This window comes from Meriones unguiculatus, chromosome 15, assembly GCF_030254825.1.
Source record: "Meriones unguiculatus strain TT.TT164.6M chromosome 15, Bangor_MerUng_6.1, whole genome shotgun sequence".
NCBI lineage: Eukaryota > Metazoa > Chordata > Mammalia > Rodentia > Muridae > Meriones > Meriones unguiculatus.
The window spans coordinates 65,153,836-65,168,320 of record NC_083362.1 but is presented as its reverse complement, the minus strand read 5'-3'; the positions used below and the strand labels follow the sequence as shown (position 1 = coordinate 65,168,320).

At 39.9% G+C, this 14,485-nt stretch overlaps 1 protein-coding gene across 2 annotated transcripts in view; it reads right to left on the bottom strand.

Moving 5' to 3' along the window:
* Acsl3 (acyl-CoA synthetase long chain family member 3) overlaps positions 1–14,485 on the bottom strand; it is a 50,177-nt gene that overhangs the window by 15,895 nt on the left and 19,797 nt on the right. For both annotated transcript variants that reach the window (XM_021638593.2, XM_021638594.2), the window contains exons 2-5: positions 11,303–11,719; positions 5,150–5,327; positions 2,831–2,940; positions 1,208–1,346 (exon numbers count right to left, since the gene is read on the bottom strand). In XM_021638593.2, coding sequence (XP_021494268.1) covers positions 1,208–1,346; positions 2,831–2,940; positions 5,150–5,327; positions 11,303–11,680 — 805 coding nt within the window. In that variant the 5' untranslated portion in view covers positions 11,681–11,719. The remainder of the gene's footprint in view (positions 1–1,207; positions 1,347–2,830; positions 2,941–5,149; positions 5,328–11,302; positions 11,720–14,485) is intronic.

The following is a 14,485-nucleotide window of genomic DNA, read 5'->3' as shown; positions in this document are numbered from 1 at the left end:
ATTTTAATCCAGCGAAATAGCTGCTTTGGCAAAGGAATCCCATCCAAAGACCTTTTAGGTCTATGTGATCTGCTAGAATACAGACATGCTCGTTATGACCTGGCTGGAATACTGACACATCCTTAGTGCACACCTTTAATCCCAAACAATGCAGGTAAGGTTAGTTTGCAGATGGAGGCAGTGGTGGTGCACACCTTTGATCTCAGTGCTCGGGAGGCAGGGGCAGGTAGATCTCTGTGAGTTTAAGGCTAGCATGGTCTACTACAAATTGACTCCAGAGGGAGAAACCCTATTTCGAAAAGAAGAAGAAAAAAGTAGAAAAGGAGAAGGAGGAGGAGGAGAAGGACAAGAAAGAGAAGAAGAAGAAGAAAAAGAAGAAGAAGAAAGCAGTCATGTTTGAAATTGACATCTAATTGGGGGGACAGACAAAGTGACAAACCAGACAAAGATTTGACAGGATGAGTCAGAGACAGAATTATTCCCAATACTCAGGAGAACAAGACAGGAAAGAGGCTACTTAAGAGCAGTGCAGAAGGGGCTGGAGAGATGGCTCAGGGGTTAAGAGCACTGTTTGTTCTTCCAGAGGTCCTGAGTTCAATTCCCAGCAATCACATGGTGGCTCACAACCATCTATAATGAAAATTGGTGTCCTCTTCTGGCGTTCAGGTGTACATGCAGGCAGAACATTGTATACATTAAAAAAAAAAAAAAAAAAAAAAAGAGCAGTGCAGAAATGGGGAGGTTGGGAGAGGGGGTCCTTTTACCAAGAGTTTCTTCTTGGCATGGTTTTAAAGAGACAGGTTGCAGAGAGAAAAAGCAGAATGATTCCCAGAATTAGTTTGAGATCAGACAAAGCAATTCACTCAGAAGCCAAGAGGAGCCAGGAGGGGCCAGTTTAAATCTGTCAGCTTGGAGAGTTTATGCCCGATCAGCCGAATTGAACCAGCCACTCAGAGTTCAGAGAGAGCTAGAAAGGCTTGGGAATAACTCTCATTTAATGCTTTCATCAAAGGAAATAAAAACATTTACAAATTCTGGCATTTTCCGTAAGTCTTTCTTTAAAGTAACTGTAGAAGAACGCACTTCCCAAGGTGACAATCTAGAAAACTGATGTGTTTTGTGATCTAACTCTAGAATCTAAGCCCTGGTTAGTTCTAGAGAGCAAGATGAGAGACAGTGCACAGAAAATGATGACCACACAACATACCCACATTGGCCTTCACTCCCAGAGCCTGCACTGCAGCCATGGTGTGTACAATGACACCCTTGGGGAACTCAGACCAGGTCGGAGGCTTCCCATCAACAGTAATGATATGCCGTAGGCGTGGGACCAAAGAGACTATATCCTGAAGAAACAAATATCAATCATTTGTTAGCCAACAGTTAGAGTGACACAGAACAGTTACCACACTGAATGACCAATTGATTTCTGGCCCCAAAATACTTAAGTGGTGAGGCTGGGAAGATAGGTTGGAAGAAAGGAAAGAAGGGAGGGAAGAGGAGTGGGAGAGAGATAAGGGGGTTGCACTCACTATTCTATAGCATTGTATATACTCTGTTCTTTGATAAAATCTTCATCAACGAAGTTACTGCTCCACAAAATAAGACGTATAAACACAGACTACCTGAGTCCCTCACATTTTCAAGGTTTTTGTAGTCTTTCCTATTATTTCATAAAATGTCTCCCATTTCAGGTAAATCCTTACTCAGTGATTCATAAATGAATATTTAAGATATTTAGCAGTCTGGAGAAATGACTCAGCTGTTAAGAACACCCATATGGCAGCTTATAATTGTCTATAACTCCAGTTCTAGGAGATCCACCACCCTTCTTCCCTCTCATTCTTTCCTTCCCTACTCCCCCCTCCCTTCCCGCACTCCTCCCTCTCTCTTTATTTCTTTCAGAAGATAAGATCTCATGCAGCTTAGGCTGACTTCAATCAAAGCTGAGGATGACTTTGAACTACTGATCTTTCTTCTTCTATCTCCTAAGTGCTGAGATTATTAGCATGTACTCCCTCTTGCTTTTTTGTGTAAATGTGTGGGTGCCTAGGCACATTTGTGTGTGTGTGTGTATGTGTGTGCGTGCGTGTGTGTGCATCTGTACAAGTGTGCGTGAGCGCAGACGGACAACAGAAGACAAACTCTGGTGTTGTCCCTTAGATGCTCTCCAACTCCTCCCCCACAGGGTCCTCTGGCCTGGAATGTGACAAGCAGTAAGCCTGAGGGATCCACCTATTCTATTTCCACTGGTTCTGGGAATATGAGCAGATACAACTACACCTGACTTAAAAGTTCTAAATCAAACCCAGGCCCCTGTGCTCTTTCCCTACATGGCACATAGACACCTATGCAGGCAAAATACCTATATACATGAAGTAAATATAAAATGTTGAGATAATGGCAAATTGGCTCGGGAGGCAAATGCACTTGCCACCAAGCCTGATGACCCAAATTCAACAAAATCCACAAGGAAATCCATGATGAAAGGAGACAGAGTTGACTCCCACAGATGGTCCAGACCTTCCACGTGTGTGTCATGGCACATGTAACCACATATACACCCACATGCACAAAAAAACCCAAGTTCAAAATTATAGACACCCAAAACTATTAATTTACGTTAAATACCATACAAAATAAACACAATAGTTGTCATCCTTTCAACAGACACTTTCACATTAAAAATTTTTATGGTCTATCTAAATATACATGAAATCTACTTTTTGTGTTTTAAAGGAAAGAACAGAATCTCACACAGACAACTGAGGGTCACTGTGACTTATCATAGCAGACATCAAAGTACTAGACATTTAACTCTGGTCCTCACCTTCAACTTTGTTTGCAAGAGTTCTTTGCTGGTAATAATGTTGGTCACCTCTGTCTCGTTTAGTCCATGAACAATGGCTGGGCCTCCCAGGGTAGCATACAGTGTAACAACTATAAGGAAAAGAACACAAGTCATCACTTCAAAAGGGGGCAGAGCTACAACATAGCAGCTCCTCTGGAAGTACATGTGAATATTAAAGGAGTGCTCTCAGGGACAGTCAGTGGAGAAGTTATTACCGCTATGTACATTACTCAACTGTACTAATCAATATCTATTCACCTTCCTCTAATTTTCCAAAGATTTCTAGTATTTTACATGAAGATTAATATATTTGTTTCATCTTCACAATATTCTAGGGTTAATATAATACCTGATATTAGAATGCCAACACCTTCCTTGTAGGCTGCTTTGGAACTAAAATGTAAAAAGGGACAAGCCCAGTGGTTCTCGACCTTTCTAATGCTGCCACCCTTTAATACACTTCTTTGTGTTGTAGTGTCCCTAATCATAAAAATATTGCTACTTCGCAATTGTAACTTTGCTACTCTTATGAATCATAGTATAAAGATACATGTTTTCTGATGGTCTTAGGTAGTAATCCCTGTGAATAGGTCATTGACCACAGGTTGAGAACCAGTGGACCAGTACATTGAATGTCAGATCTTAGGTGTCATATGTCAACAAAATAACATGAGCCAGAAGTAGTGATGAGGCCTATAATCCTAACACTTAGGGAGCAGAGACAGGTCATCCCCCATTACACACTGAGTTTGATCCAGCTACATGAAACCCTGGCCCAAAAAAAAAAAAAAAAAAACCCAAAAAACTAAGGAAAAAGAAGAAAAGCATTCATAAGTGGTACAGCTTACTCTGTAAAAATAAAAGATTTTTTTATGAACACTGAAATAACATTATATACACAACATAGATTTTTTTAATATTTACTTTCCATATTACTGGAAATATATGACTTTGAGAACAATAATTCTTTTGAAACATTCTCAAAAAAAAAAATGCAAACTCAAACCTTGAAAACAAAAATGTAGTGCCTATTTTAAGAAGGGGAAGTAGGTATGTTAGTCTTTAATCCCACGCAGAATTCAAAGGCAGCATGCTCTCCAGGGCAGCCAGGAATAAACAGTGACACCCTATCTAAATAACAACAACAAGAAAAGAGGAGGAGGAGGAGGAGAAAGAGCAGAAGGAGGAACAAGGGGAGCCAGGCAGTGGTAGCGAACACCTTCAGTCCCAGCACTCAGGAAGCAGAGGCAGGCAACTCTATGAGTTCAAGGCCAGCCTGGTCTACAGAATGAGTTCCAGGACAACCAGGGTTATACAGAAATGCTGTCTCAAAACAAAACAAGAGGAGGCTGGAGAGATGCCTCAGAGGTTAAGAGCACTGGATGCTCTTCCAGAAGTCCTGAGTTCGGTTCTCAGCAGCCACATGGTGGCTCACAGCCATCTATGGTAGTGAGATCTGGTGCCCTCTTCTGGCGTGTGGGTGTGCATGCAGACAGAGCACTGTATGTGTAATAAATGGGTAAGAATTAAGAAAAAAGAAAAAGGGGGACTCTGAGCTCAGTGGCTCAGAGTACTTGCTGTTCTTGCAGAAGATCCAAGTTCAATTCCCAGCACCCACATGTTAGGGAGCAAACATCTATAACTCTAGCTCCAAGGGCATGTATTCTCTCTTCTGGACTCCATAAACAATGCATGCACCTGGTACACACACATATATGTAGCCAAAATTTTCCTCTAATAAAATCTCTCTTTAAAAAAATGAAAAAAAAAAAAGGAATCTTAACAAGAAAGTCTACTGAAAGCATCGTTTTTGTTTTATATTCACTTCTTGGGACATGTGTCACCAAGCTCTCCCAACTGACCTGCCAGGGCTGCTTTGCAGGATCAGCCACCATGGTTACCACTCAAATAATACTCAAATATTCAGCACTACTAGGATTCTCTATTGTGTACCTTAGCACTTGGAAGTCCACCATAACAATATGGATGTACTCTACTGGCAGAAGAGGACTAACAAAATGGCAGTAGAGTCAAAACATCCCGGAGAGATAAAAATCCCTGGGGGGGTCCATTAAGTTAGGTCTAGTTTTAAAGATGCAGAAAGTCCCCTTAACATCTGACTCTTTCTTAAGAAGTATCATTTTTGGGCCATATGAAAAACTCTAATCCCAGCACTTGGTAGGCAGAGGCAGGTGGATTTCTAAGGAGAGGGGGAGGAGGAGGAGAAGGGAGGAAACGGAGGGAGGGAAGAAGGAAGAAAAACAGAAATATTATTTTCAAAGTGTCATCCATACGTACGCTGGAAGTTATACATGAAACACGCCTGTGCAGCAATCATCCACTCAGCCCTGGTCTCACAGAAGATGGCAATGTTAGTCTTCGGTTTCTGGCCCAACATCTGTAATCCATTTCCAAAGTCAAGGGCTCGAATAAAGACATCATCATAGGAAAGCCAGTTATAGTGCCCCAGGATAACCTGATAAAGCAAAGTATAAAAAACATAAATATCTTTTAAAGTGACCCCCCCAAAAAAAAATCAGCAAATTTCAGTCTTTTTAGAGCCAGAAAGTTATGTGAATATAAAACACATTAGTTTCAAGTGAAGATATACCTTAAAAGTTAGCCTTGTGACACTGTCCATGAAAACCCAAAATCTTTGCTGAGCTTTTAACTATGACAAAGCGGGGACAGGAGAAGGAACTGGCTTTATTTTTGGTTTAAAATTTATTCAGAATTGAGCTAAAACACGAGGATCTATACAGTCCAAAAACCAGCTGAGTCACAACAGTGAGGCCCTATTTCAGTAAACCCAAAAATGCAAACACAGCAAGCTGTTCTAGTGGCACATGCTTGAAATCTCCGCACTTAACAAGTGAAGTGAAAATCAAAGTCACCATGATTTTGAGGCTACATAACACTGGAGGAGGAGGGCACAACCAGAATGTTTGTTGGAATCATAAACTTCAATTTCCTAGAAAAATAGCCCTAAGCTAGTAATTAGTTTAGAGCAAGTTTAATTTCTCTCTGCATGAGAATATTTGGATTTCAGAAATAGATGGTATGTGATCTATAAATAGGTGACTCTATTATCCAAGTTCACAGAAACATTTATGGCCACTTAACTTGGTTTAATTATCCTATCATGATAAGCAAAATGAAAAGTCTCTCTAAAATCAGGTGGACACATAAGTTATAGAACTCAATGTTCCTACGTTTAAGCATCCAAATGGTCAGAAGGACATATAACCTCAAGTTCAGCCATTAATAATAAGCTCCTTTTGAAGTTGGTTAACATTTTTCTTTAGGGATTTCCAACTGAAACAAGAAGCAGACTACAAATGAGCACAGCTGGTTTCCAAGCATGGCTGTGATAACTTATGTTTCATAAATATTAAAAATCATCGGACCAGAGACTAGAAGTATGGCCCAGGGACTGCTTTTCCAGAGGATCTAGGTTCCCAAGACCTGTGTGGCAGCTCACAACCATTTGTAACTCCAGTTCCAGAGGATCTAACTCCCTCTTCTGGCCTCCACAAGCCCTGACACACAAGCGGAGCACAGGTATACAGACAGGCAAAACACTCATGCACAAAAAAATTAAAATTCGAAATCACAACCATCTGACCACATTTATTTCTAAAAATGCAACAACATTCAAGAGAGTTCTTTATGTTAGATGAAGACGAAAAGGGATAAATGCTGCCCTCTGGTGTCCTATTCAATACAAATGTAAGATTATACTTCTTTAACTGTAGCAGTCCCAAATTCTCACCCTGCTCTACACCCCTAAGGAATGCTCAACATGAGAGCTCCAGTGACTTCAAAGGGAGCTCTGTGTGGCTGAGAAGACAGATGAGAATTTGGGCAAAATATGCAGGAACCAGATTATAGTTACTAAGAATTATAAACTCCAAAGACAAGAATGAGGCACCTGCTAGATTCTACACCTAAATGACTGGCTTTACCACTGTCTAAGAACAGGGCAAAAATCACCCAATATACAACTCAAACTTATAAACTCCTCAGGTGATAACACCATCTGACAAAGAAATAAAATTCTAATTGAAGAGCCAATGCCTATAATCCCAGTACTCAGCTGGGGCCAAAGGATTGCCTTGATGTTAAGCCAGCCCAGACTACAGTGCGAAACCTTGTCTCAAAAACAGAAGAAGCCCGAGAAGGTGGTGCACACCTTTAATCGCAGCACTCAAGGAGGCAGAGGCAGGTGGACCTCTTATAAGTTCGAGGCCAGCCTGATCTACAGAGTGAGTTCCAAGACATCCAGGGCTATACAGAGAAACCCTGTCTCGAAAAGAAAACTAAACCCAAAACTAACCCAAAACTAAACTCAGTAATTTAATCCTCTGCCTATGCTATTAAACACTGCTGCGGATAAACACTAACTGCGGTACCACACATTTCAACACCCCACAGTCTAATATACTTCCCCAGGCCATTCTTTTTCTCATTCTCTAATAACTGTAAGGTTTTTCTCTTTTTAAATATCCTCCCTCTCTATGTGGAGATGACCATTGTTGCTCATTTCACTAAGCCATTAGCAATTCAACATAAACCCTTAAACCCTCTACTACTGAATTCAGTAATCTATGTATACCTGTACTCACATTCTGCAGTCCACAGGGTTGAATGCCCCTGACAAAAGCCAGACTCTCAAAGACTGCTTCAAAAAGCTCCTCAAACTTCCACCTCTACTACACCCATCTGTTTTTACTTGTTCAGGAAGACATCTAACAGGTATATCAAACTTAGCAAGTCCCAAACCAAAAGTTCTCTCATCCATCCTACTGTCTTTTCACTATTCCTATGTAAGCAGAGGAGAGCATATCATCCATCCAACTGCTCAACTGAAATTGCACTCATTTGTCTTTAAACTCATTTCTAAGTCTATCCAGAGTCTATCACCTTATCCACAAAATACCAGCCTTTTTACCCCCACCCTCAATACTGCTGTCCCAGGCATCTTCTCCATCCACATACCACTCACTCTTATTCTTCTACAACTACGTAAGACAAGGTCACTCCCTTACTTCAATCTGTAGGCTTGTGCCTTTGCTGCAGCACTTAAGTCCAGAGGGAATGGAAGCTATAAGCCTGTGACCCTTGCAAATCCCTTTCCAAACCCACTCCCTATGAACACATCCCCATCCTCTCGGTTGGGAAGAAGGTGCTCTCTCCAGGACCTCATACTTATCCTCCCCCAGCATCTCACTCAGCTGACCTCATTCTTGTCTGGGACCCACTACTCTGTCCAACTACCCAGAAGATTCTTTATCCAAGTTTGCTAGATCTTGTTCAGGTCTCAACTTAACAGCAGGCACACATTTAATCACCAGTCTGCTTTACTTTTCACACTATTTATGATCTCTCTTCCTCTCATGGAAAATGTAAATTAATCCATGCCAAAATTAACCAGTGTGTTTTATTATTGTTAAGACACTCATGATGATTTGTTCAATGTGTAGAATAGCTGAAACCATAACAACTCTTACTCTTATCACCATTCAATCACAGACTTTTGTTATACATGGAAAAAGAAGTTCAATATTCCTGATAGCATAGCTCTCAGAGTCTGAGAGCCACTTCCTCATTTTAACCTTAGCATTCTAGCACTGAGCTACATCTTCAGTCCTAACAGTAACCTTGGGGAGGGAGTCACTTTTCCCTTTCATGCTTAGCTGTATTTTTATTCTGTCAAAGGAGTGGCATACACAGTTGTAAATATCCATGTTATCATTCAAAGAATAACTTAGTGTAAAAAAAATAGTATAACTGCCTGAAATACAGAAATGAGTGTCTTAAACCTTTTCCAGGAACATAAAAAAATGTAATGCTTTGATGTCAGTGTCTTATACCTCAAAAGAAAAACAGTAAAATGGTGATAGCATACAGAAGATATTTTAAAATAAAAGGATACCAACATTTAACCATTCAGATGTGACAATCTCATGAAATCAAGTTTTCAGGCAGTTGATTTAAACTTTTTTTAAGGACTAGGTTGTTTTTTTCCTCATTTATCTAGAATTTCCTCATATATCTAGAATACAATTATTTCATAATTACTTATTTCCTGTCTTCTTCAACAAAGTATGCCTGGCTTCCTTTAACCTACTCTCTATGCTTTGTTAAGGAACTAAATCAGAATCCTGGGTTTGAGGTTTGTGTAATTTTTGACTTGCTGTTAACAAACAGGAAGCAGGGAGAGCAAGCATAGAAGAAAGACCCACAGGAGAGTGAAGAAAGAACAAAGCCACAGATCCCAGGCCAAGAAAGCCACATTTGTAATAACACACACACACACACACACACACACACACACACACACACACAGGAGAAAGTGAGAGGGTTACTCTGAAATAAGGTTTGCGTAACTTTGCTTTAACCATATTCTATTCTCAGCTGCTGCTTCTTGAAGTAAGGAGGAAACTTTTAGATATTAGACATGTAAGAGTCCTCAAATTGAAGGTCTTCTGTCTGTTGGAGTGGCATATACAACACAATCATTCCCAGCGCTCTAGAAGGCCCATGGAGGCAGGAGGATCGAGAGTTTGATTACCAGCCTGGGCTGAAAAACAAAACAAACAAACAAAAAAACCTTAAAAATATCAAAGTCGCTGGGCATGATGTGTCTGCCTCCTCAGGGAGGCAGAGGCAGGTGGATCTCTGTGTGTTCAAGGCCAGCCTGGACTACAAAGTCCAAGACAGCCAATGCTACACAGGAAAACCATGTAAAACAAAAAAAAAAAAAAAAATTTAAAAAAAAATCAAAGTTTTCTGACCTCCCTCTGCTGTTTGGTGTGCAAGCATGCACTAAACAATGTCACCTGCTACTCAGGGCAGATGCTGCTCCCAAGACAATACAATGGCTGTAATGAGAACCAAAAGCAAGTAGATCAGTGCAGGGCTAGCTTGTTTAACTCACACTCTGGCTTGCAGCCCATTCCCACAGCTGCTAAATAGCCCAACAGAAAGGCGGGTCCTAGCAAAGTTTACTCCGGTACAAACAACAGACCGTATGTTTCATTTGTTATATACAGAACCTAAAATTCTAGATGAGAAAAACAAACTTTTTGTTGATCTATATGTAGCCTTCTCAAGAAACTGATAAACCAAAAGTGCAAATTTAACAGCAAGTACTAATAATAGATATCATATCTTCTAACATAAAGAATTAAAAACACTAGTTGGGCATGGTGGTGCACACCTTTAATGCCAGCACTCAGGAAGCAGAGCCAGAAGGATCTCTGTGAAGATACCCTGGACTACAAAGCGAGTTCCAGGACAGCCAGGGCTACACAAGAAACCCTGTCTCTGGAAAAGGAAAAAAATAAAATAAAAACACATGCCTTTGATCCCAGCACTCTGCAGAGGCATGCATGTATGAATCTGAGAACAGCCGGATCTACATACAGAGCTACAAGGCATAAATAATTGTTTTCACTCTTCTCTTACAATCTGCAGTTAGCTACAAAGTATGAGTTTTGGAGGCAAAAGGCCGGAGTGCAAATCTCATTAAGTTCCTCAGGTAATTTACCTAACTCACTTTTGCTTTAATGCTCTAATCTTCAAAGTAGAGAGACCATCTAATCCATAGATTACTTAAGTTTTAAAACAACTTGATACTAAGTAAAACAGCTTGGCTCATAAATACTAATTCCACACTCATAAAATAACTTTTCTAAAGCCACAAGACTAGTAAGCAGCAAAACCAAAATTCAGTCTTTTTTTTTTTTTTTTTTTTTTAATGTATACAATATCCTGCCTACATGTATGCCTGCATGCCAGAAGAGGGCACCAGATCTCATTTTAGATGGCTGTGAGCCACCATGTGGTTGCTGGGAACTGAACTCAGGACCTTTGGAAGAGCAGCCAGTGCTCTTAACCTCTGAGCCATCTCTCCAAAATTCAGTCTTACAGTCTGAGTCTAAAGCCCAGGCTTTCAATCACAATATTTGTCTGTAAAGACAACTTGTCTCTGTTTCAAGCCAATGACAAGATTCTCCACAGTGATTAAAAACAAAAATTTTAAGCCATGTGACTGTGATAAGCAAAGTACCAAGATACTAACACTCACTGTGTGTCACATAAAAATCAAAGCAGGTCACACAGCAGGTCACACGGCCAAGCACTCTAGAATAGGGTTCCTCACTCTAAACCATCTAGACCATCTAGATGTTCCACCTCAAGTCCTCAAGTATGGGGCTCAGGAGCCCCATACATTCTCCAAACACATTCTCTATGTCATAGGTCAAATCAATGATAGTGAGGACACAGGGACAAAAGCAATGCAGGGCTCTGGAAAAAGATTTTCTCCTGCAACACCATCAGATCTCAGCTATAGGAGACCACACTTCCACAGTGCCAAGTGTACAAGGAGAAGAGACTCATGGGTACAAGAATAGAGATGATTCAAGGCACTAGAGATCATCTTACCTTTTTAAAGATTTTTCCATTTGGTTGAATTTCATCTTCCTCATTCAAAATTTCACGTGTTCCCAATAGTCTTTTGTCCTTAAATTTATTTTTTGCATACATAAAAACTTTATCAAGTGTATCACAGCCAGGATACAATACTGAAGCTAAACCATCCAAACTATTAATTGATCTGTAGGCAGAATCCGGCTTTGAATTGACAGGCTTTGCTTTAATTTGGTTTGGTTTCTCTTGTCTTGACTCAGACAAAAAATAAAATGGAATATATGTTAAAATAGTATAGATTGATATTATAAAATGTATGAAATATAAAAGTATGGGATTGATGGTTTGTTTTAGCTTCATGGTAGACGGCTTTGAAGATGCGTGGTTATTCATAAATGTTCAAAAAATAAGTTAACAGATTTCAACAAGAATCTAGAAGGAAAAAAAGAAACAGATTAGTTCAAAACCACTTTTAAAAAACTCTTATATTCATATTAGCTAGGCAACTAGAGTTGTCTTTATGTCAGAAAGTTAGTATACTGGCCCTCTGTAATATTCTAAACTTAAGAAACTTACTTGTATCATATCTATTAACAATGGAATTATTCTACATACTGTAAACAAAAGTAGCCTTCCCATCCTAACCGTAAGTATCCACAAATACTTCCAATAGTGAGGACAACCAGGAAAAGAAACCACAAATTTGTCCACTTCACATTTGTATGTTGCACTAGCATAAGCCACTGTACATACAAACTGCATATTTCCAAGTGAGCCCATTTGTACTCTACACAGTAGCAAGGAACTGAATGGCAAACATGTACACTTTATTTTTATTTTCCATTGTGTTACTACATATTGGTCATTTTTTGCACATCAAATTATGAAGCAAGCTATAAAGTATGGTCATTGTGTGTCCTTAGCATTCACCAATTTCCTGATCTTTACTAGTATAGCCATTATGGAAACCAGTGTGGAGAAGTCTCAAAATTCTAAAAGATCTACCAAATGATCCAGCCATTCCACCCTTTGGTACATGCGCAAAGACAACATCCCACTCCACAGATACTTGCTCAGCATAGTCACTACCCGATGGTGAGTAGCCACCATAACTAGAAAATGAAAACAACCTAGCTTTAACTGGTAAATGGATAATGTATGGTACATATACAGAATAGAATTCTAGTCAGCTACACAGATCATAAAATTTTCAAGTAAATGGATGGAGCTAGAAAATATACTGGCATGCAGACATATATGTAGGCAGAACATTGTATATACAATAAATCTTAAAAAAAAAAAAAAAAAGAAAAGAAAATATACTCAGGAGGTAACCTAGATTCACAAAGACAAACATCACATGTTCTCTCTTATGGATGCTATCTCTGAATCTTCAGATATGAGTATATAACCTGGGGTAACCACAGAAAGCAGAAAATAAAAAGAGAACAGGGGAAAGGAATCTCTACCGGGGAAGAGAAGAATAGTAGGACACAATAGTAGGACACAAGTGCTATAAAGGGAGAAATGGGAAAAACTGGGAGGGAGATAGCTTACCTGAAGTGAAAGGGAGGGCAATACAGAGGAAGAAGGAGAAAAGATGGATAAATAATACATTAATTCAGGATATTGAAAAGCCATAAGGAAACATTTTAGGTTTACTTAGAAATATTCATATATATGTAAATATATGTATATACTATATGTATAGATACATAAGCATATATTCATTGAATAAAGTTATGCCACTTGAGTGATGATGCTCTCCCCAAGAGCCATGTACTAACAACAACCCCAGTGGCAGGCAGAGGAAACCTTCAAGTTGGTCAGGAGAGTTGAAAAGACTTGGTAAACCCTGTCTCGAAAAACCAAAAAAGATTATCAACAATATAGGCTACTGTCATTACCTTTAGTAGTCTCCCAGAACTTGCAGGACACTGTTGCTAAAGACACCACATCCTTTAGACCCAAGACTTAGAAGAATCCAGCTGCAACTGACCTCCCTCCCTAAGGACTGGCTCTCATAGCATCTGAAGGTACTATTCCAGCTGCCAAGGAAGAAAAGTCATCAGCAGTACTACCTACCCAGCTGTGATCCCTATGAACTACAAGGACAAGCATGACAACAGATACTCAAGGGAAAAATGGCTGCACTTAAACTTGGGGCAACCGCAACTGTCTAACTGAACTGAAGGTCTGCTCAGTAGGAGAAAATTCATGACTGGCTATAAACTTAGCCAAGTACCAGTGGCTGCTGAGGTTATAGGCCCTGAAAGAGAATCTACTATTGCCAATTTCCTAAACCAGTATCATTTCTAACTGCATTCTAAATAACCAAACTACCCAAAGTAACTGTAGCTCTCAGCCTTCGTCAAAGAAACTTCTTTTTTGCAGCAGACAGACACCATTACAACTGGTCAAAATGCAGAGAACTGACTGTGCAGTACCTAACCCAAGCCTACACCTAAGACTCAGGGAACAGCATGCAGGAGGTTACAAAAAGACTGGAAGACCCTCTGGACACCCAGACATCATCTGTGAGATGCCTTCTATACATGACAGGAAGGCTGCACACATGAAATCTTAAAAATATGCTTGCCAGGTGGTGGTGATGCATGCCTTTAATCCCAGCACTCAGGAGGCAGAGGCAGGCAAGATCTCTGTGAATTCAAGGTCAGCCAGGTCTACCGAGTGAGTTCCAAGACAGCCATGGCTACACAAGAGAAACCATGTCTGGAAAAACAAAACAAAACAAACAAAAAATACATATATATGCTTAAACAAGACCTGTAAAGGGACTGGAGAGATGGTTCAGCAGTTAAGAGCACTGACTGTTCTTCCAGAGGACTTGGTTCAATTCCCAGCAAACACATGACAGCTCACAAATGTCTAATTCCAGGATCTAACACCCTCACATAGACACACATACAGACAAAAGCACCAATGTACATAAAAATTAAAATTCAAAAAACAAGACCTGTATAATCTCAACAGCAATTGTCATGCCAATATAAGTGGTGAAAATCTCACAAGCCCCTATCCCTAGATGAAGAACTGCAGACAATTAATGGCTGCTGAGAACAGAATCAAGTCTTCTCCAGGAATGAGGTCCTTGATTAGATCATTCAATCCCCAAGTGGTCAGTCTTAAATAAACACATATTTAATACTAAATGGACTCAGCAGGCTCTGTGTGTTT